Here is a 23,442-nt window from a genome sequence, read left to right as displayed (position 1 = left end):
CAAGACAATGAAAAAGCACATACTGCACACATCACAAAAGCATGGCTGCAGAAAAAGATGGTACAGATACTGGACTACACAACCTGTAGTCCAGACCCTGTCCTCAATAAAGAAAAAAAAACACATTATAAAACATTGCTTGGTATTGTACTGTGAGACGGAATTTATTAGAGATATTGTTACAATCCAAACCTAAGCACCAAGCTAAACCGCTGTATAGTGTGTCGACCTGAATTGCTTTTAATTCAATTGACTTGCAGGTTAATATTTTACATCATAAACTACATTATTGTGCACTAGGGCTGCAATGATTAGTCAACAATATATCAGTTATAAAAATGTGTTGCCTACAAATTGATGGATGGATGGATTGATTGATTGATGGATGGAGTGACTGATGGATTGATGGATGGATGGATGGATTGATAGATGGATGGATAGATGGATGGATACTTCACTGATCCCCGAGGGGAAGTTAATGGGTAATGGGCTTGGTCACATAGTTTACATTCAACTTGTTCTGTGTCTTCAAAAGTGCCAAAACACAAAAGAATGAAACATCTTCTTGGCACTTGAAGAACCTTTAATTCCCATGTTTAATTGTTGTTTTTATTTTAAAGTGATTGACAGCATGGCAAAAATAATATTTGACTTAACAAAAAATTATTTATCAAATTAGCTGACCATCAAAATAATTACATTACATTACATTTGGCAGACGCTTTTGTCCTAAAGCGACTTACAATAATGAAGTACAAAAGTAATAGAAGTTAAAGGTAAAACATCTTTAGAAAGGGCCTACATGAGGTCGAAGGGAAATAATAGGATAGAGGAGTGAAGGAGGGGAAGAAGGATATGAGGTTAGAATTAGTTAGTTAGAGGTGTTAAGAGAGTAAGTGCTCTTTGAAGAGCTCTGTCTTCAGGAGTTTCTTAATCATGTTAATCAAGTTATTGTGGACTCTATATGCCCTTCAAACCCTATACACACTCTAAATATCTGTATTTATTAACTGTATGTCAAAAATATGTGGACATCTTATATAATTAGTAGTTTTTTAGTCACTCAGAATCTCTGCAGTCAACAGTCTGTAACATGGGCCGAACTGAAGACTTTAATGACTTTCAACATGACACCCTAAACGGAAGCTACTTGGGGTGTGACGAGATCTTGTGGCATAAGATCTCACAAGATTAAAACAAGACAATATTTCTCGTCAAGCTTGAACCTGTCTCAAAAGAAGAAGAAGAAAAAAAAAACAGTTTCATATGGACTTTTTAAGAGGGATCTGGCAACACAGAAGCGATAGCGGCGAGTGCGGCGGCTGAACAGTCAGAGCAGCTCTCAGCAGAAGAGTTTGCACTTCTTAACACAGTCTTAATATGACTATTCATAGTTAAGTTACAAGAGACTCAGGAGTGAAAAACAGAAACCATAGGCTTAATATCACTGGTTATGGTTTGCACTTATTGCTCACACTATATAGGACCTAGGAAATTTCATTTTTAATTTTTATTTATATTGTTTCTATTTTTTTATAGACTCTTGAGTTTGTGAGAGAAACCAGTCTGTTGTATTTGCATTATATGATTTTGTCAAATAATCTCTATTTTTCAAGTCATTTTACCTGTTACCTTTATTTAAAATATTTTAAAATCTCTTCTCATCTCATTCTCATGAACCCAGTATTGTGTCTCGTCTCTTCACGTCTCGTGAGATGTCTCATGTCTCGTCACACCAATAGATGCTACCTGTCTAACTAATCCTTATCCTGCTAGAGGTGCCCTGGTCAACCACAAGTGCTGCAATGCTGTGAAGCTGTAGGCCACGCAGACCTCAAGCGTATAAAAGCCAAGTGCTGAAGTACCTTAAGTAGTGTTGGTGTAAAATGTAGCAGACTGATGTTTACTATGTTTACCTAATACTGAGTTCTAAACTGTTTCTGGGACTAAAGTGAGCACAAGAACTGCTCACATGATGCCAATGCCCACAAGCTTACCATCACCCTGCGCAATGCCAGAAGTAGGCTGGGATAGGGAGGTGTAGAGCACACGGCACTGTAATCTTGAAATGTGGAAATATGTACCCTGGAGTGATGAATCAGCCTTTACCATCTGGCAGTCTGACAGACAAACCTGGGTTTGGTTGATGCCAGGAGAATGCTGTCAGCCTGAATGCATAGTGCCAGCTGTTAAGTTTGGTGGAGAACAGATAAACAGATAACAGTCTGTGGTTGTTTTTCATAAATCTGGAACATTTAACCAACATCAGTGGCAAACTCTGGCTGTTTAAAGGGCAGGGGAAAGAAATATAAAGGGCACCTATTAAATGACCTGGGGCTCCACCAGAATGCAAAAACTGTGATTACCATGCCTAATAAAACAGTCTTCATCCTTTATTAAACCAGGGATTGCATTATTTGTCAAAATTATATTTTAACCACTTTAACGTAAGCTTGTAGTATTACCTCCTCACACACTGCAGCAGGGTATCAGGGTATCAGCTCACTTAGACTACATTAACATCTGAACATTCTAGAGGTGTGTCAACTATAGAGCACCACATCACATTTTCTGCACTAAAGAGGCAACTATTCGAAAAGAGCACTGCACCCCACATTTTCTGTATTGGAAAGGAAACCCTATGGAATAGTGTTTAGGCTAGAGGTGGCGCAGAATGTACTTTATTAAAGCACCCTTTTCTATTGAAAGGGCAGCAAGTTAGCACATGGGCACTCATTATGAGACACGTTAACAGACTATCTTGATCTAGAGGGCTCATCATATTTGTTTAGCAAGAATGGGCAACAAAACAGGTACTTAATCATATTTTCCTAAAAGAGCAACTGCCTTTTTTGTCACTCTAGAGGGTACTTTAGCAATATTTTTACCAGACATGTGGACTTGAGTCACATGACTTGGCCTCAAGCCCGAATCAAGTAACATATTTGATGACTTGCGACAAAATCAAAAAAGGCTTGTGGCTTGACTTTGACTTTACCTTTACTGAGTTGACAACCTTATTTTTGACATCATTTCTAATATTAAATCACACACACACACACAGTTTTGCCAGAACTCACTTTACTGGAAGCTTCACTCCATCTTTAAGACTTGTTCTGTAAGTGTGCCGCTGTGATCCCAAACGTTCCTTCAAATTTGATGTTGAGTTTTTGAAGCTAGGTAGCACTTTATTCAAAATAGTTGCTGTTTTCCAGCTAGAAAACACAAATCTCTCTTCTCCCTCCAGTGTGTCTGTGAGGTGGAGAGAGAGGGGGGCTCACTGTGTGTGTGTGTGTGTGTGTGAGGTGGAGAGAGAGGGGGGCTCACTGTGTGTGTGTGTGTGTGTGTGTGTGTGTGTGTGTGTGTGTGTGTGTGTGTGTGTGTGTGTGTGTGTGTGAGGTGGAAAGAGAGAGTGGCTCGCTGTGTGTGTGTGTGTGTGTGAGTGTGTAAGGTGGAAAGTATGTGTGAATATGTATGTTCAGCCCGAGTGCTAGTTGTAGCCTGTTAGCTTGTTAGCTCGCTAGCCTGTTGTTATTTGGGCGTGGTCACGGCCAACGCAGCAACCTTTGTAAGTTCCAGCCATAAAGCGAGGACTGTAAACGCCTTTCTCGTCCATCTTTTCAACGCGTCCAGCCGGATGCTACAATATCTTTTTACTAAAGAAAATGACAAAAATTTATGCACAATGACTTGGATGAATAACAGTAATCTGATTACTGGATTGGAAACAGCAATGCGTTAGATTACTCCTTACTGAAAAAAATGGTCAGATTAGAGTAACACATTTCTCACATCATTTTTGCACTGTGTATTAAAGAAGTTAAGGCAAAGCAAACTGACTAAAGTTTCATGGAAACTTCTATCTAAACTATTTAAGTTTAGTTTGATTCATTTCCCACACAGGAGCTCCTTATGACAAATCCATGTTTTTTGCAGATCAAGTAAATTTCACAGGTTACATATCATCATTTTCTGTGCCAGTGTTTTGCTTTTAATTTTAATGTAGCAATGAAAAAAAAATGTCTTCTGCACAGACAATGTACCTGATCTTATTCCATACTTAACTAACCTTATTCTCATTTATTTTAATCTTTTAACAAACACAAACCTAACTTTAGAAAGATTTATGTCAAGATTAATATCACGTTTTAATATTTAATATACTATTATTAACTATTATTATTACTATTACTATTATACTATTATCACTATTATTTAATATATATATTATTGGTGTTAAATAGTGAAATGGCATTACATAAGTGTGATTTACTAATGGAATGCCCACATGCTTTAAGCCATTAAATGGTATGAATTTTATGTTGAAGGATTCTGATCTCTTTCACAAGAATTCCAAACAACTGCACTAAACCTGGCAAGAAGAAAGAAAAAGCTGTGATAATGAAAGGAATCAAGTGGATGTATGAATATGAATTTGCTAAAGCCGCGCTTAAGCCACAGACCCACAAAGGGTCAATCTAACCTTTACTACACTTAACGCATGCACAGGGCTCATTCCAGCATGACTTCAGGAGCTACAGTGTCATTAAAATTCATCCAGCTCCAGCTCCGTCGCTGTGCATTTGTGGTGAGTCATCTTCATGCGAAACGTTACACTTCTGGGATCGCAGCCACAACACTTCACAGAGTTTGAAATAGATGCCAGCCTGATGTCCTCCAGGGAACGGAGACTCCAACCAACCTAGAAAACAGCGCGAGGATCAGAGTGAGTCATTAGCACGCGAGAACACTGATAGCACACGGCTTGGGTGTGAGGAGTTTAAAGCGCTCGGGAGTCCCGCTGAATCACAGGATACGGATGCAGAGCCTCTGTTTTGATCTAGTAGATAGTAGACCATTAAGTGTCCCACTAAGGACCAGACTGGCTGCAGAGTTCCAGACTGAGCTCTCAACTGTACTTTTATTGTAGATTGTGTTTTCTGTTTAGCTCTACAGGATCTACAAAGTCTTTAAAGTCTTCAAAATACAACATATCACCCCCAGTTTTCTAACAGCAGTGCTCCATATGATACATTTACAATGAGAACAACCTCAATCTGATCATTTTCTGGCAGGCAAATAACTTTATTAAGAAATAATGTCAAGGCCTAGTATCATAACTGGTGTTGGCCTTTATGCGGTTAGTGGCACTACTGTTCACAAGCCTCATTTCCATATTTTAACAGTGATTTATCACACAGCACATGAAAAACAAAAACAACCCAAACTGGTCTAACAAATCCAAAATAACAGATTTATTTATCACTGATTTGATGTTCTTTAGGTCTTGTATATGCAGTTTATAAGCACTAGATGTTCTGCAGGTTCGTATTGATGTATTCAAGACTGAATGTCTTAACTAATTATTGATTGACAGTGTTACACTAGCCCTTGTATGTCTTGTTTTCTCCTTTTCTTTGTCCTTCCTGTTCCTCTCCTGCATTTTTGTCTGTTTCTGTCTTTTGCCCAGCCTCATTTGCTTGATTTGTTGGCCCTGTTTTGTTGACTTGTCTCTGACCTAGCCCAGCCCCACATTAGTGTTTTCACCTGTGCACCTGTGGTTGTTTTTTACCCCGGCCCCTCATTATCTTCCCCAGGTGTTCTCAGTCTCCCAGTGTATATATACACCATATGTTCTTTTGTTGTCTGTCCTGCTTTTTTGGTTTGTTTCCGCTGAGTTTCTGGTTTGTTTGTTTGTTAGTTTGTTTTGTTAATTAGTTAGTTCGTTTGTCTCTTTGACTTCTGATTAGTTAGTCCTTTATTCTAGTGATGGTAAAAATTGTGCTTTTGGGAGGTTTAATCAAATGAACCCATCAATTTGGAAAAAGATTTGATCTTGTGAGTCATTCGAATCATCACCCACCACAGTGACATCTAGTGGGCAATCAGGCGCTTTTCTTAAGTTCAAATTGATCCCAAAGATCTGATCCAGCAGACCTTGGTCTTTTTTACAAACGCTAATGGTTTGACAAATTATGAGCAATAAATACATAATAAATAATAATATGAGCAATGAATAATATTACAATTATTTGTTACAAGTAAAATCTGCAACAAAAACAGCTACAATGCTTTGCAATGTTGTTGTGTGTCGTGCTCACAACAATCACAGTTCTGAGATCAGAGACGAGAGTTTTTTTAACTCTTATTTAGAAACATTTAGGTACAAACCATTTTGATCTGAGATCAGCTGCTTTTACATGCAAAAAGATTCTAAACATTTTGAAACAGTGTGACATAAAACCTGTTTTGGGACAGTCACATGCTCACATTTTTCTGTTTAGATACAGACTTTGAATAAGTGTATGGAAAAATTGTGATTCAAATTAATTAAAAATCACTTTTTTGTTGTTTATTTTATAGTTATTTTTAGTCTTGGTAATTTTTGTTTCCTTGTTTGATTATAAATATGGCTACTAAACATACATTTGCATCCTGACTCTTGATCGCTACATATATATTTTAGAATTTTGACAAATCGGCAAGAAGATCCCAAAATACCATTAAACATCCTGATATTATTTTAGTGCCACATCACCTACCCGTAGTTGGTACTGATCTTATAGTGAATATTTCTTATTTTTTTATGTTAAACCTGCTTTACAGCTTCTCTCTGTGGCTCTCCACATACACCTGAGAGGAAAGAACTCCTTTGGCTTCGTGATTTGACGTGCTGGTAGCCTCTGGGCAGACGCCGTGCAGATCCATCCATATTTCAAGTCCTCGTTCTGTTCGCTCACAGCATTTCAAAGACATGCAGAGAAGATGCCCAGAGGAGAGCGGAGCTGTGAAGTCTCGCGCTCTTGTATCGGCTAATCCGCCTCTGGGCTGTGGACGGATTATATAATGCAGTGTGATTAGCGAGGGAATGGCTGTTCGTGTGGGGGCACTTGGATCATGTATTCTGTTCTTTCTTTCTTTTTTTCCCCTTCTTTTTTTTCTCTTGCTCTTTACAAAAACCTCCTTTATTATTGCAGAATCATTAATATGCCAGAGGACATCACTGCCCTTTTCAGACTGGCACAGCGTGTACACACACAGTCCAGCCAGAAAAATATGACCAGCTTCTTGTTTCTATATTCACTGTCCATCATATTAACTCTACTGATCATACAGGAGCATGTTGTAGTTCTATACTTACAGACTGTAGTCCTGTATCTGTTTCTCTATATACATTATTATCCTCCTTTCACCCTGTGCATTGGTGGCATGGGGTGTTTTAGTGTGTGTTCTGATGGTACTAGTGGATCAGTGTCACAGTGCTATACTGAGAATAGTTCACCAACCAGAAATATCCACCCTACAGTATTCTTTAGGCAGCGTCCTGTGGGCAGTGTCTTGTGAGCACTAATAAAGGACTAGAATATGACAGAGAATATGAAACAGAGCTGCTGCTTCAGAGTTTACATCTACAAAGAAGAGTGTCTAATGTGTTTAATATCTCCAGCAGCATTGCTGTGTCTGAACCACTTATTCCAGAAAGAAGAAAAGCCTTCCCTAAACAGTAGAGACAGTTACTCCAACTTTTATTACAGTTCATTATAATTATTTTTCTCAGGATAATAAAAAATTTAACCCAAGCACAAAAGATGAAAGTCCACTTAAGTGCTTTTAACTGTGTAAGAGGGATTACATCCTCTTAAACAAGACGAGAAAAAGGCGGGAAGGGCAAACAAAGGAAATGCCACGTGGCACAGCTCTAACAAAGGACGAAAAAAAAAACTTGAAAAAGGAACTTAGGAAAGACTTGCTATAACAGTTTTCATTTTTCTTGTTTTCTTTTAAGACTCTTAATTTTTTTTGTTGTACTTTCTTTTCTTTTTTCTTATCATTTCAATTTCCTCTGTTACCCATCATCACTTTACAAAGGTGTAACAAGGGTGTGCACTGATCACCTCCTAGAATTCTGGGATTTGGAGTTCCTTTGAGTGACAGTGCATTTTTGTAATCATTAAAAAGGGAAGGTGCCCCAAATATTTGCTCAATAAAACACTGTACACTGAAGTATTAGAATAAATTAAAATAATATTCACATACATTTTTTGGCTTTATCACTGTGTTCATTAAAACACTTCCTTAGCTCTCCTTATGGGACTCTGGTATTATTTATTGTAATCCTAATAATCATGTAATCATGAGCGCTGGATCTTAATCTACACAGATTTCTTTTTAAAACTGTTGATTTGGGTGTGTAAAGTGCTTGCGTTTATTTACAATAAAGCTTAGATTTCCATATTTCCACTAAGGCTGGGTGCAGCAGCATTAGCAGCTAACCCCTAGCGTTTGCCGCGATAAGCGGCTAATGCCACCCAACAGAGCTACACTGAGGAACCCTGTGTTTTCCGGTAAGCCAGGGTGATATTAGCTTGTTTAACAGAGCTACACTGTGGAACCCTGAGTGTTCCGGTAAGCCAGGGTGATATTAGCTTGTTTAACAGAGCTACACTGTGGAACCCTGAGTCTTCCAGTAAGCCAGGGTGATATTAGCTTGATTTAACAGAGCTACACTGTGGAACCCTGAGTCTTCCGGTAAGCCAGGGTGATATTAGCTTGTTTAACAGAGCTACACTGTGGAACCCTGAGTGTTCCGGTAAGCCAGGGTGTTATTAGCTTGTTTAACAGAGCTACACTGTGGAACCCTGAAATGCTTCCAAATAAAGTGCATAAGTGCCTAAATCCTCTGTAAATCAAAAAAGAATGAGGTCAAGTGAAGAGCTTAGCAGGCTGTGGCCAAAAACAAATAAAGCTAAAAGAGTTAAAAGCTAAACAGAAGTGTTACCACAGGGAGCATCTCTGCAGTGCAGTCACCAGTCAGTGTAGCTGTGAACATATGGACAGTGACAAGCTGTTCCTCCTCAACAGCTGGATGCATCAATAGATACGGTCTGACTGTTCGGTGTGTCACTGCTTTGGAAAGGCAGTAGGTCATACCCGGTAAGAAACGCAACAGATCAAACTGCATGCAAAGCCAGATCTCTACTAAATAGAAATAAAATTACCTCTTAAAAAGGCAGTGATTTCAAAACCTTTTTTATACAATACAATCTCTGAAACATTAAACATCCTGCTGCATTCCTATTTTGCCTCCTTAGATCCACTGAGCATACACCGTAGAAGCATTTTGTAGTTCTATCATTTTTGTAGTCCTGTATCTGTTTCTCTGCAACTGTATTATCCTCCTGTCACACTATTCTCCAATGGTCAGGACCCAACAAGACCACCACAGAGATATTATTTAGGTGGATCGTTCTCAGAACTGCAGTAACAGTGTGTACCAGTGGATCAGACACAGCAGTGCTGCTTGAGTTTTTAAACACCTCAGTGTCACTGTTGAACTAAGAATAGTCCAGCAACCAGAAATATTTAACCAAGAGCATTCTGTGGCCAGCATCCTGTGCCCACTGATGAAGGATCCAAAAGCCTCTCAGACATAAAACGTCCTGCTGCACCCCCCCTCTAACTCCTCACTGTAAGCATTAGAGGTGTGCCAAAAAATCGATTCACATAAGAATCTTGATTCTCATTTACTACGATTCAGAATCGATTTAAAATGTCCCAAAATCGATTCTGAGGGGCGGGTTTTAGACTGATTTTGGGCTGGGTATTTTTGTTGGACCTGGCAACCCTGGGGATAGGGCTTGTCCCTTCAAACGGAGATCTTCCAGACACACACAGAGCGTAGGTGTTTGAGAATCACCGGTAAGATGGCAGAACAAGCACTATATTACCTTAGATTAACGTGTAGTTTCAATGTTTTATGGCAGAATGCTTCATAACAAGCATAAAAAAGATCGCTAGTAGTTAGTTTCAGTAACTGTTAGCTAGCTAACTAGCTAACTTTCCAGTTCCACCTTAAATAACGCTACAGGTGGCAGCGGGCTGCAGCATTTAAGGCGGAACGGAAAAATAACAATAAGCTAATCAGAGCTAATTTCAGCTCCTCATCACAGAGGAATTAAAGAATGGACAATATGAATTAATTTCTCCACCTCCTGCCCCCTTTCTGAAGAAATACAACGACCTTAAAGTTAACTAGTTAATCAGCAGCTGCTCCTGAACTTTAGCGCTTCACTGCTATCATCACATCAGCCCAGCAGCGTCACCTACACACCACCGCTAGTAGCCTGGTAATAAAGCAGTGTTATTTATTATTTATTTATTGTTCATTAACGTCATTGTGATATCCCAGTGATTTCTCTGTCACTGAGGACCCACATTCCTGCACATTTTATTGTTTTTGTAACACATTACTTGCTCCAGGACCAGTGTATATTATGGAGGGTTTTTTTTCAATAAGATTCATAAGCCAGAAGCAGAAATTTTTATAATTCAAATCGTTTTGAATCAAAAATCGATTTTGAATCGAATCGTGGCCCCCAAAATCGGAATCGAATCGAATCGTGAGATAGTAAACGATTCCCACCCCTAGTAAGCATGCCAGCCTAGCAGTGGAAGCTAATGCCTCACAAAGTTTGATGTCGAGAATAAAAACAGCCCACAAGCCTGCCAGAAGCTTCCAGATGCTGCTAGAAGCCTCTCCAAACCACAAACACATTTTTATAACAAAGATCTTCTCACTGTGTTCAAACAGCAGATCTCCACAACTCATTATCACACACAGAATCAGAAGCCGATGTTATGTTGGCTAAACAGTTTGGGAAAATAACAAATATCACCATAAACAAGACAAAAATAATAATTAGCTGCTCAACAGCATCACTTTCCAGGCTACAGGTTACTCCACTGTTTAAACTCCTTACCGATGTTCACTACATTTTGACTTCATATGCAGTCAAATGAGGTGACAAATTAAATTCATGTCATGCTACAAGTTTTTTACTGTTTGAAACAAAAGGATTTTTGGGAACACTTTCTATGAATCAGATATCTATAAAGCACTATAAATGCATTCATAAAGCTTCATAAACCATTCATAATGCTTTATAACATTTGACATACGCATTTCTAACTATACATAAATGTTTATAATCTCTAACATAAAAAGTTATAACATCACAGTATGAAGCTTTATAGCACAAAGGGATAAAATGCATTATAGTACATGTGTAGTTGCTGTTTCTTAATGTTATTGATCAGACCTGTTTCATAAAGCTTAATAGATGTCGAGTTCACTCACATAATGCTTTATCAAGATTCACAGCCATGCCTTCCCTCTATCTGCTATATGTTATAATGAAAATTGTTCTGTAAATGCTCATAACATCTAATGAACTCTTAAGCGCTTTTCACAGACTTGTGACAAAGTGATTTTATTCCACATTACCAAAGGCATATAACAAATTATACAAAGTCTGTAAAAAGCACTTATGAAACTTTAGAATTTGTTATATGACTTTGGTAATGTGGAATAACTCATCACTTTACCTAAAGTCTGTGAAAAGTGCTTGTAAGTGATTTTCATTATATAATTTTCATAATTTTCACTATAACATATAGCAGATAGAGGGAAGGCATGGCTGTGGGTCTTGATTAGGGCTGCCACAAACGATTATTTTTATAGTCGACTAATCACCGATTATTTTTTATGATTAGTCGACTAATCGGATCATACGTTAATTGAATATAAAACACAGTTTATCACAATAGAATGCAGCTGCTATTATACAACCAACATTAGATTTTAGCTATATGCTATCTAAAAATAAAAACAATTAAAATCATAGTTCATTAAACCTTTAATGAAATATGCAGCTTGTTGTAACAGACAATTATTTTACTGTTTAGCATAAAGTGTAAACAACTGTGTAAAATAAGGATAAGGCACTGGCATTTATGAAACATCTCAACCGTGAGGTTGTTTGAACTATTATGAAAAAAAAGTATATTAATAAAAAATGCCTCTCTGTCCAGATATTGTGTACATTACCGTACACAGGGCAGCGATCTGCACAGATCTGATTGGCAGAGGAGAGCGTTTGGTGATTTTACACCACACATGACTGATCTGTGAGTTTACTGCACCGAAAAGCACTGAAAACAGAAGCCACTGTCAGAATGAAATCCTTCTCTGTAGTTTATCGGTTTCATTTGTGACAACGTCTGGGTCCGGATCCGGATCGCGGTCCGCCTATTAGTGACCTCTGTTTTAAAGCTATCAAGATGAGTAAGTTAAGTACTAAGTTAACGCTCTGTTTACGCTCATTTTAGCAGCTAAATAGCAATTTAGCTTCTTCGTCATTTAATCAGCCACAACATGCCTCCTTTTCAGGTGCTCGTGCATCGCGGTTGTGCTGCCGAGGAAGGCAAGTTCTTCATTGCAGATATTGCATTGCACGCGTTTCACTTTTATTTTCTTGGTGATCCCACACTTTTGAGTTCTGTAGCGGGGTAGCCATGAAACCAGAGCCTGTCTGTATAATGTCCTGAGATGTCGTTCACTACCTACCCCGGTTTCCACTACTGCGCATGTGCGTCCAGGACAGAAAGGCAGTCGCAGCAGTTTGGAGAGAAAAACAAAGAAAAAAAAAAACGACTAATCGACTATTAAATTAGTCGTCGACTATTTTAATAGTCGACATAATCGTGACTAGTCGACTAATCGTGGCAGCCCTAGTCTTGATAAAGCATTATGTGAGTGAACTCAACATCTATTAAGCTTTATGAAACAGGTCTGATCAATAATATTAAGAACAGCAAATATGAGTATATTATAATGTATTATAGCACTTTGTGATGTAAAGTTTTATATTGTAGTGTTACAATGTTTTATGTTTTTATATCTAACATTTATGTATAGTTACAAATGCTTATGTCAAGTGTTACAAAGCATTATGAATGGTTTATGAAGCTTTATGAATGCATTTGTAATGCTTTACAGATACCTGATTCATAGAAACTGTTACTTTTTTTTTTACATGACATATCTACCAGAAGTATATTATAACTACCCAGTATTGTTTATTTTACTCCAGTCATGGATTTACAGAGTGTGTTGTTAGTATCAAGACAAGCTGGATCCTTGACTTCTTTTGACTGTGGATAAGGGAATGTTCAATGGCAGACAAATTTGGAAACTGGAACGTCCCATTCATCTGGCACCAACTTATAGTCCTTACTAGTACTAATTCACAACGACTTATGCATATGAGCATGCTGACCAGTGATCAATCTCACTCGTAAGATAACACCTCACAACTTATACATATGTGCCACCCCCTGAAGGTAACATTTCATGAACAAAGTATATACTGCTACCATATGATATTCCGTTTGGGCATGTCTAATGCAAACTATGAGAAGAGTTCCTTATGGAATAAAAGTGGATCTTCTGTGACATTGTTCAGTGTAAATAATTGATGTAAAGTTTTAAGGAGGAATCTGATCAGGGTTTAAGGAGTTAAGATGTTTTATGCAACTGGCCCAGAACTCTTACACAATTCTGACAGACACTGCTGGGCTCTAACATATCTGCAGGGAGAACGAGAGAACTAGAGAATGAGAGAATGAGAGAGAGAGAGAGAGAGAGAGAGAGAGAGAGACTGAGAGAGAGAAGTGAGTGGACTGATATCTGGTGGACCTTCTCCGGGTGCTCTCTCACACTCTCTTACAGGCAGCTGAGAGAGTCCCCACTGTTAAATTGTTACATAATGACTCTCTTGAACCACTGTCAAGGTAACGTCACATCTCTCTCTCTCTTTCTATCTGCCTGTCTGCCTCTTTCTCTGGGTCTCTCCTTCTCTCTGTCGTTCTCTCTCTCTCTTTCTCTCTCACAGCAGTGCTTTCTCATTACTGTAGCACATGGAAGTCTTTGTCATGATGGACAGAGCCATTGAAATTCCCATCACTGCACTCTTGCTCTTTTCTCTGCTCTGCACTTGACAGATCAATCATCTTCCGGTGCTGAGAGGAAATATGAGGAGTGGGAGCAGCATGCTAGCTCCCTCTAAACAGCAGCCAGGTGCTAACCTCCGCTGGGGTGTAATATATCCATCATCCCTGAGGAGATACACTCATCTGTTACTAACCAGAACCTGTCACCGGTTCTGCTTCTGGAAAACAGCTGAAGAGCCTGACCTGAGGCAGAGGTTAGAGGAAAAAAGAGCGCTTCGTTTTGACATTTTAACTGCTTAACTATGTTCGCCTTTAACCTGTGACATGATAACAGGGTTGAACAGAAAATCAAGCTTGTTTCTGTATGATTTTCTGCTCCAGAGATTTCAAAATAATACTTTTATTCGGAACTACACTAGGGCTGTAGTTATTGGACAATGCAGGTGTATATCGTCGCTGTCCAATGAACAACACTTCTTCATTTTTGTCAATTTTTATTTTACTACATAATTTAAACAGACAAACTGTCCTTTACACTGTGCCAAAATTTCTTGATGAATGGACCAATAGAAACTCTTTAAAATGACCTGGAATTCATTATTTTTACATTGATTTCCATTGAAAGTTTAAAAGGTTTTTTGTCTCTCCTGTAAAGTTGCTGTTTTTGAGATAAGTGTTTTTCATTGGACAGCGACGATATGGTCGTATGTGCTACTGCAGATGAGTTGATTTCCATTAATCCATCCATCCATCCATCCATCCATCCATCCATCCATCCATCCATCCATCCATCCATCCATCAATGGCTTGGCCATTCCATGTGGTAACACTTCTAGTTCAAAGCATGTTCAAGGTTTTTTTTTTTTACATGTTCCTCTGAGAATTTCAAAAGAAAGTCAAAAGTTTCCTTCCAATAACTCTTTCATGAATCTTATAAACTTTTTTTCAGTACTAGTGTGCACCAGTCCAGAGTCTGCTGGAGCTTCTTTTCTAGTGAAACAGGAATTTTGATCAGCCTTTCTATCATTCCTGATAGCAGTCCTCTCAGGAAGTTTTCTCGCTTCTCTGGGCTTCAGCTTGACCTCCACTTGTCTTGTTCACTGCTCTTTCTTCTTTAACAAACTGAGGAAAGTATTACCTGAATACTGTAAGCCATTTCTAATGCCTTCTCCTGCTTTGTGGATCTCAGTTGGTTTACCTATTAATTCAGAGAATCCCTTGGCTGCTGATTATTGCGACGAGTCAATGTATTCATAAAACTTTAAATATATGCATGACTTGACCTTTTCTTCACAATGACTGTAAACAAGGAATAGTTCTAACAAAGTTCTAATTAAGGTGGTCTAAGACCTTGGTTGAGGTTATGTAAGAGCTCAAATCTCTTGGGTGCCCAAACTTTTGCATAGTGCTAATTTCTTGCAGTAAAAAAAAGTATAAAAAGTGTATAAAAGAACTAAAAAATGCACTATTCTTAGTTAAAATGGATTAAAAAATTAAAACTATAATATAAAAAAAATGTCCCATCGTTAACTTTTGAGCAATAGTTCATAAGCACACAGAAGGTAGATACTGTATGTTTGAGGTGTTACTTCAAGGGACGGCTTGGGGAAGTCCATCATGCCCATATACGTTGTAAGGTGTTATCTTGTGAGCGAGGATGAGTTCAAGTGAGGATAAGTCATAGAGCTTAGATTCTCTGCCCGAAATTTCCTGCCACTTTTCTCGGGCCGGGTCGAATCGGGCTGTTTTTTTTAATGCTATTTTTATTTTATACAAATATACCTTGGGCAATGCAAAGGAAAGTCAGAGGTATGGAGCTACTTTAAGTTAATTGTTGTTAGTAACAACACCTGTGTCAGCGAGCCTTGTTGCTGTTTTTGTGTTTTACACTCAGGCTATATGCTTAAAATAAAAAAAAAATGTTTGTTCAAAAAGTATTTTATATTCTAAAACATTGTTAATTATATTAAAGTACATGAAAATAATTGTAAATAATGTTATTGTTCTTGGTCTATTTCGGTTTAATGAGTGTGTGCAGTGCGTTTGTTTTATGTGTTTTGCACATAGGCTATATGCTTAAAATAAATAAATAAATAAATAATTTGTTCAGAAAGTGTTTACTGTTATTAAACCATGATAATTATATTAGAGTATACAGGTAAATTTGTTCTTAATAAACTTTTTTCTTAAATAATAGGTCTATGCTTCTTCAGTGTTGCATTATTCTGAACAGATTTGTGTTTTTAAAAAGCTCAGTTTTAACGCTCTAACTTACTGAAAAAATGTGGGGTTTAAATCAGGCTTGGGCTCAAAATGAGAGTTTATGGGGTGGGTCGGGTCAGGCTGGATTTTTTGGGCCCTATCTAAACTCTCTTGTGCAGTGGGTGGTAATGATAGTGACCAGTGACTTCTGGCTAGAAGTGTCCGGGTGAATTGACGAAGAATTAAAATCCACTTTCATTACTGAATGACCCATATGCATATAATATGGAAAGCAGAGGAAGCAAAGGTCATGGGACACAATACTAGTTCCTGTTCCTTATAACACTGACCCAGCCAGTATAGTGATAATACTCCATACAGGCATACATTCTACTATACTATACACCCACCCATCTAACCTACATAAAAATAGCAAAAATAACAAAAAGCCTACTAACACACACACACCAATGATTGTAGACTGGCACTGAGTGTGTTTAAGGTTACACACACTCCACACTGCCTTTGAGCATTAGCCACAGCTGCTACTGCACTGTATCCACACACACTCCTGCCACAGGAGAAACGGAAGGGTAGGGCGATGCTAATCAGAGAGTACATAGAATGAATAATGCAATGAACCTAAATGCGAGTGTGTGCACACAGTCAAATCCCACGGGACACACCTTGACGTTTACCTGAGTGCTGTGACGGATTTTAATAAAACCTCAGGTCTGTTTATACAAGCCCTGCCTTATCAATAATACATCCACTCTGAAACACTCACATGCCTGTTTAAAGAGAACCACACGAGACACTGTTCTGGCCCGTTTCACCCACAGACACAATCTGGCAACACACATTTACAGTGTTTCTGTGAAGAGCAAACCTGGACTGAATGTTCAAACAGCCACAATACACAGCAGCCAATCAGAACAGAGGTCCTGTGCATAATGGGTATGAGTCTTAAGCCACAGTAGCAATAAACAGTGGTTGGAAAAAAGGTTGTGTTATGTTAGAATAAATCAAGGTACATAGGATCACATTGTTCCAGAAATAATTGTGATAAACAGCGTAACTGCAATTTTAAGACATTTTTATGTCACTGGTATTATGATAATATAACAACATAATGATGCAATTGTTCCCTTTCAGTGCAGAGTAAGTAAGGAAAAAGTTTACTTTAAGAAATGAAAGAAATTTCAACAACTTTGAAAGTATCCTCAAGTGCAGTCACAAAGACCATCAAAAACTGTATGATGAAACCGGCTCTCATCAAGAATCTTGTATTTAAAAAGAATATATCAGCATAGACCTGTCACTTCACACATTATGTTCACTAAGCAAGATAAATCTGTTAACCTAAATGAGCTGGTATGTCAACATTGTTTAAAAAATGAGATGTAAAAAAAAAAAAAAGATTTGTTCCTATGAAGGAACACATAAGGAATCTTTTTTTTTTTTTTTTAAATCTCATTTTTTAAACAATGTTGACATACCAGCTCATTTAGGTTAACAGATTTGTCTTGCTTAGTGAACATAATGTGTGAAGTGACAGGTCTATGCTGATATATTCTTTTTAAATACCATGACAAAAATAGGGGTTGGGCAATGAAACTGAAACACCTGCTTTTAGACCACAATAATTTATTGTGGAGACGGTCAGTTCTGGTGGAAACAGGAGAGTTTAGGTGTACATTGAATTCTGAAGCGATTTGGGCAGCCGTAGTTTTATGTTTTTTGAATACAATCCACAGTTAATCCTGTTGGATGTGGTTGGTCCTTCTTGGTGGTATGCTGACATTACCCTGGATATCGTGGCTCTTGATGCATCATAAAGACTTGCTGTCTTGGTCACAGATGCGTCAGCAAGATGTGCACCAACAATTTGTCCTCTTTTGAACTCTGGTATGTCACCCATAATGTTGTGTGCATTGCAATATTTAGAGCAAAACTGTGCTCTTACCCTGCTAATTGAACCTTTACACTCGTCACGCTCTTACTGGTGCAATGTGCAATTAATGAAGATTGGCCACCAGGCTGCTCCAATTTAGCCATGAAACCTCCCAGACTAAAATGAAAGTTTCAATGTTTCAGTTTCATTGTCCAACCCCTGTATCACAATCTATTGAATCGTGACAAACGTATTGTTACACATATCATATTGCCAGTTTCTTGCCAATGCATAGCTACAGTATAATGGGCACTTCAGTAGATGGATCCACAAGACAATCGAGCTTGACAAACATAGCTTGACCAACCTAATCTTCAGAGAACATCTATCTATGTATCCATTCATTATTCAAGGATGAGCAACAGCGTGTGGTGATCAGCTTATGCTCCATCAGAAGTGACCCGGACCAAGGTTAAAGCACGGATCAGTTTACAGCCTGCTAATGCTCTAATGAGAACACTAAGATTCATTTAGAAAAGCGCTCATAATGAAATCAATGGAGGCTAGACCTCCGGCTCCATGTAACCTTTAACTCAAGGACAGCTTTACCTTTTTAAATTATACAAGCCTTTGTTTAATAAACAATTACTACTGCTCGTATAAATTAAAATATTAGTTTTATATACAGCTCTGGAAAAAAAAATAAGAGACCACTTAAAAATGATGTGTTTCTTTGATTTTACCAAATTGAAAACCTCTGGAATATAATCAAGAGGAAGATGGATGATCAAAAGCCATCAAAGCAAGCTGAACTGTTTGAGTTTTTAAACCAGGAGTGGCATGAAGTTATCCAAAAGCAGTGTGTAAGACTGGTGGAGAAGAACATGCCAACATGCATGGAAACTGTGATTAAAAAACAAATATTTCTGAACTCTAATATAAATATAAAATGGGTTTCTTTGCATAGTTTAAGGTCTGAAAGCTCTGCATCTTTTTTGGTATTTCAGCCATTTCTCATTTTCTGCAAATAAATGCTCTAAATTACAATGTATTTATTTGGAAATTGGAAGAAATGTTGTCTGTAGTTTATAAAATAAAACAACAATTTTCATTTACTCAAACATATACCTATAAATAACAATTTTTCCATATTTGTGACTGTATACGTGAATTTGTGTGTGTTATGTACATCTACACAAAACTGATTTTCAATTACTAATGCAATCACAATGTCTGGTATCTAATAATATAAAGAGACCCAATCGCACTCTGTCTGTATGATATAGATTAATATAAACAGACCCGATCGTGGTCTGTCTGTATGATATCTATTAATATAAACAGATCTAATTGCACTCTGTCCGTATGATATTTATTGAAATAATAGAATTGTAAATTACACAAGGACAGCTAAATTAGCAATTTACCCGTAAAGGCACCAACTGCACTGTCCGATATCATAAAGCAACCCATCATTAGCCAGCTCCCTCAGATTCATTTCCTTACAGAGGAAGCGATTAAATGCAGTCCTGTGTCACACAAAGAAATCCCATTTCCTCTAATTGTGGCCCAGTCAGAAGCATGATGGACCAAAGCAGCAGATCAGAGCATCAGGGTGTGCAGGTGTGCTGGCACAGCCGACTCTCACGCTCATCAACAGAGACGGAAAAAAGCAAACAGTGCTGAAGACAAAAAGCACAGACCTACTTTCATAATTAAAAGGTAGTACTGAAAAAGAAGGAAAAAAAGAAAAGAAATGAAGGGCAAAAAAATCCAAAAAGAGTTGGAACAAAAAGATGAAAATGAAACAACATAGACTAAAATAGATGAAGGCAAAAATACATATAGATGAGAAGATGAAAAAAAATAGGCAAAGTATACATAAAACAGTTAAATTATACAAAAAAATATAACCTATAAAAAAGACCAGAAATATATACCAACAAATACAGCTCTGGAAACAAATAAGAGACCAATCAAAATGATGCATTTCTTTGATTTTACCAAATTGAAAACCTCTGGAATATAATCAAGAGGAAGATGGATGATCACAAGCCATCAAACCAAGCTGAACTGCTTGAATTTTTGCACCAGGAGTGGCATAAAGTTATCCAAAAGCAGTGTGTAAGACTGGTGGAGGAGACCATGCCAAGATGCATTAAAACTGTGATTAAAAAACAGGGTTATTCCACCAAATACTGATTTCTGAACTCTTAAAAAATTATGAATATAAACTTGTTTTCTTTGCATTATTTGAGGTCTGAAAGCTCTGCATCTTTTTTTCTCATTTTATGCGAATAAATGATCTAAATGACAATATTTTCATTTGGAATTTGGGAGAAATGTTGTTCGTAGTTTGTATTTTAAAATAAAACAACAACATTCATTTTACTCAAACATATATCTTTAAATAGCAAAACAAGAAAAAAAAGATTTAGAAACTAAAGTGGTCTCTTAATTTTTTCCACAGCTGTATGTCATGAAGACAAAAATATAAAAAAAGACGAGAAATGAGAAAATGAAAACTATATAAAAAATAGATGGGAAGAAAATATGAAAAATTACACAAAAAAACAAGAGATAAGAGAATAAATAGTTTTAAAAATCTGAAAAAGTAGTAAGAAAAGTACATAAAAACATAAAATTCATAGCCCAAATTAATCAAATATATGCAATGAAAAAAGAAATATGAAAAAAGTCAGAGAAAGAATGATAAATAAAAATAGCCAAAGACAATGATTCACTGTTTACTTGCAAAGAACACAGTCACTTTGTGTGTGTGTGTGTGTGTGTGTGTGTGTGTGTGTGTGTGTGTTTAACACTTACTGGACAGATTTGGAGGTCTGTGACCTGAACTTGGTGAACTCTCCAGGAGCTGTCCACTCTGACCCCAGCTGAAAACAAATAAAAAATGTGTTTGTTTTATGCATTTCATGCATGGTCTCTGCACACCTGTGAAAATTACAGCGGTCAAATGGTCAAACAGATACTCTGAGGAGCACTTATTGCATTTAAAGACGTTTAAAGAAATACAGCTTATATAATTTATATGGAAAAACACTTTAATACATTTTTCAATACCAAATTATCAAAGCAAAGTTACATCATCTGGTGGAAAGTAGAGATGAATCAAATGACAATTTTTGTCTGAAACTGAACAAAATGATATTAAAACATTTTCCAAAGACTATTTTTGTCCTTAAACAATCCCAAAGTTATAGGAAACACAGCAATAAGACCCCAATTAATTAGCTGAAGAATCCCAAGTGAGGTTTTAGAAGCATCTCAGGAGCTGTTACTGCAGCTTTAACGCTGGCTGATCAGCTCTGTCTGAGGTTCTCACGCTCCTGTATTATTTCATAATGTTTATTATGAGACAGTCCTCTCACTGTCAGCTTATAAATGCTATTGATATGTGCTGCATGCGGCTGTGTAGATACATCTGCAGTGTTAACCTAGTCTAACTGGAACACCGGGGAGAACAAGCCTACAATACACAGCTGCCATGTTGAGCTCCATCATCACAAGCTCTTTCTCTTTCTCTCTCTCTCTCATTCTCACTGTGCTCCGCTCACTTCATTTAGAGGCAATGTGGAATGCATAATTATCACACCTGTCAGTGTGACAAAGAGGAAGCTCCACACAGACACACACACACACAGATCCTCAGAGAGAGAGAGAAAGAGAGAGAGAGAGAGATATGGTAAACTCTTAGAACTGACACTTCTCTACAGAGAGCCAGTGTACGAGTGGTAGGACACACAAAGATGCAACACAAGGACAGATCAAAAGAGAGACAGAATGAGGAAAACCCTCAGGCAAAAAAGATAAAGACAAAGAAAATGCAGAATAAAGACAAAGTAAAAAAGAAAATGTTAGATACAAAAGAAAAACTGTGAGAAAAATAAGCGATAAGAGATAAAAAGAGACGAAAAGCATCAAGAAAATTCTATATAAAAAAGACGTTATAAAAAATCTGGCATCAAAAGAAAACACAAATGTGAACAAAAAATAGACTAAAACAAGATGAAGATTTTTTTTTTAAATGCATAAAAAGTGGAGATCAAAGAAAAAGAAAAAAACAAAGAAGAAACTCAAGAAATAAGAAAAATGACCTAAAAAAGATACAATAAGGAAGAATTACAAACAAATAATGAAGAAACGTACAAAGAAGAATATTTTTAAAATGAACTAAAAAAGTGGTTAAGGAAAAATGCAGAGAGAAAAGAAATCAGAGAAAATAAGAAAATTAAAAAACTAAAAAAAGAAAATTAAAGATGACCAATAAAAGACAAGAAAGATGAGGAAGTTGATACAAAAAATAATAAAAGAAATTGATAGATAAAAAGATAAAATAGGCTTAAAAAAATACGAAAGAAGAAAAACTTACAAAAAAATATACCATAGAAAGACAAATAAAAAGGGGAAAAACATACAAGGTAAACTCTTTGCACTTACATCTCTCAGTGTAACAGTGATAGAACACAAAAAAATACAGATTAGAGAAGAGAGAGGGATGAGGGGGACTGAGAGAGAGAGAAAAAGAGAGAGACAGTGAGAGAGAAAAGGAGAAAGTAAGAAAGAGAGGGAAAAAGAAAGAAGGAAAAAGCGCAGGAGAGAGAGAGACAGAGAGAGAGAGAGAGAGAAAAAGAGAGAGAGACAGAGAGAGAGAGGAAAAGAGAGACAGAGAAAGAGAACGAGAGAGAGAGAGAGCGGTAAAGTCACAATAGCTCCTCTGTTCTCTGGGTTCACTTGTATCCACACAGTGGCCTCCCTGCCCTACAGTTGCTTGGAGACTGCTGATTTCCTCTCTGGGACTCCGTTACTGCAGCTCTAATTAAAGCCCCTGCTGCCACTGAATCACCAATGGAAGCACTGGGACCTCATCACACCCCGCCAACCTTTGTTTACTTTTGGCGTTCTCCTCCAAATCAAAGCTGCTGCAAAGATCTCACACATTCCACGCCTACCAACAGGGTTCTCTGGAGCACTGACACTGAAGAACCAGTCTGAGCTCTTAAAGAACCTGTGGGTGGTTCTTTAAATGACTCTTGTCCTACATGCTCTCCCTGAGGTCCACTTCTGATATTTTTAGGATTGGACTGTTGGAATTGACCTGCCCAATTTTCTCACATCGCTTTATTTTTCAGACCTAAGATAGCTAGTTTGGTTTAAAGGTGCAATAAGATGAACGCATTCTGTTCTCATTGGTTCTTCTGTACTGTTCCTCAGGCTGAGATGTAAACTGATAAAGTAAATAATGAATGTACAGAGTAATTAACAAGTCAACTCTTTCCAACTTTCAACTTTTTATTTTCACATATCTAATCATTTAAAAAGCAAAATTAATTATGGGCAAATTAAATTATTGTTCAAATACTCTTAATAAGATTTTTATTCGTAACTCCTTCCTTTCAATTAGTTTACTGTGCATTTCCACATGCTAGTCCTAATTACTTTATCACATGGGAGTATGCCTTCCATTCCTTACAGTTTTGATGCACATGTTTGATGCGAAACAATGCGAAACAATTTTTGTCCAAGAAATAAAAAAA

The 23,442-nt window shown here is 37.4% G+C and overlaps 1 protein-coding gene across 1 annotated transcript in view; it reads right to left on the bottom strand.

Moving 5' to 3' along the window:
- b4galnt4a (beta-1,4-N-acetyl-galactosaminyl transferase 4a) overlaps window positions 1-23,442 on the bottom strand; it is a 289,838-nt gene that overhangs the window by 123,775 nt on the left and 142,621 nt on the right. The window contains exon 7 of the mRNA XM_022672115.2: window positions 20,714-20,781. Coding sequence (XP_022527836.2) covers window positions 20,714-20,781 — 68 coding nt within the window. The remainder of the gene's footprint in view (window positions 1-20,713; window positions 20,782-23,442) is intronic.

The sequence above is a fragment of the Astyanax mexicanus genome, chromosome 2 (assembly GCF_023375975.1).
Source record: "Astyanax mexicanus isolate ESR-SI-001 chromosome 2, AstMex3_surface, whole genome shotgun sequence".
Classification (NCBI taxonomy): Eukaryota; Metazoa; Chordata; class Actinopteri; order Characiformes; family Acestrorhamphidae; genus Astyanax; species Astyanax mexicanus.
Note: the sequence above shows the minus strand (reverse complement) of the source record. Positions and strands in the feature narration are given on the sequence as shown.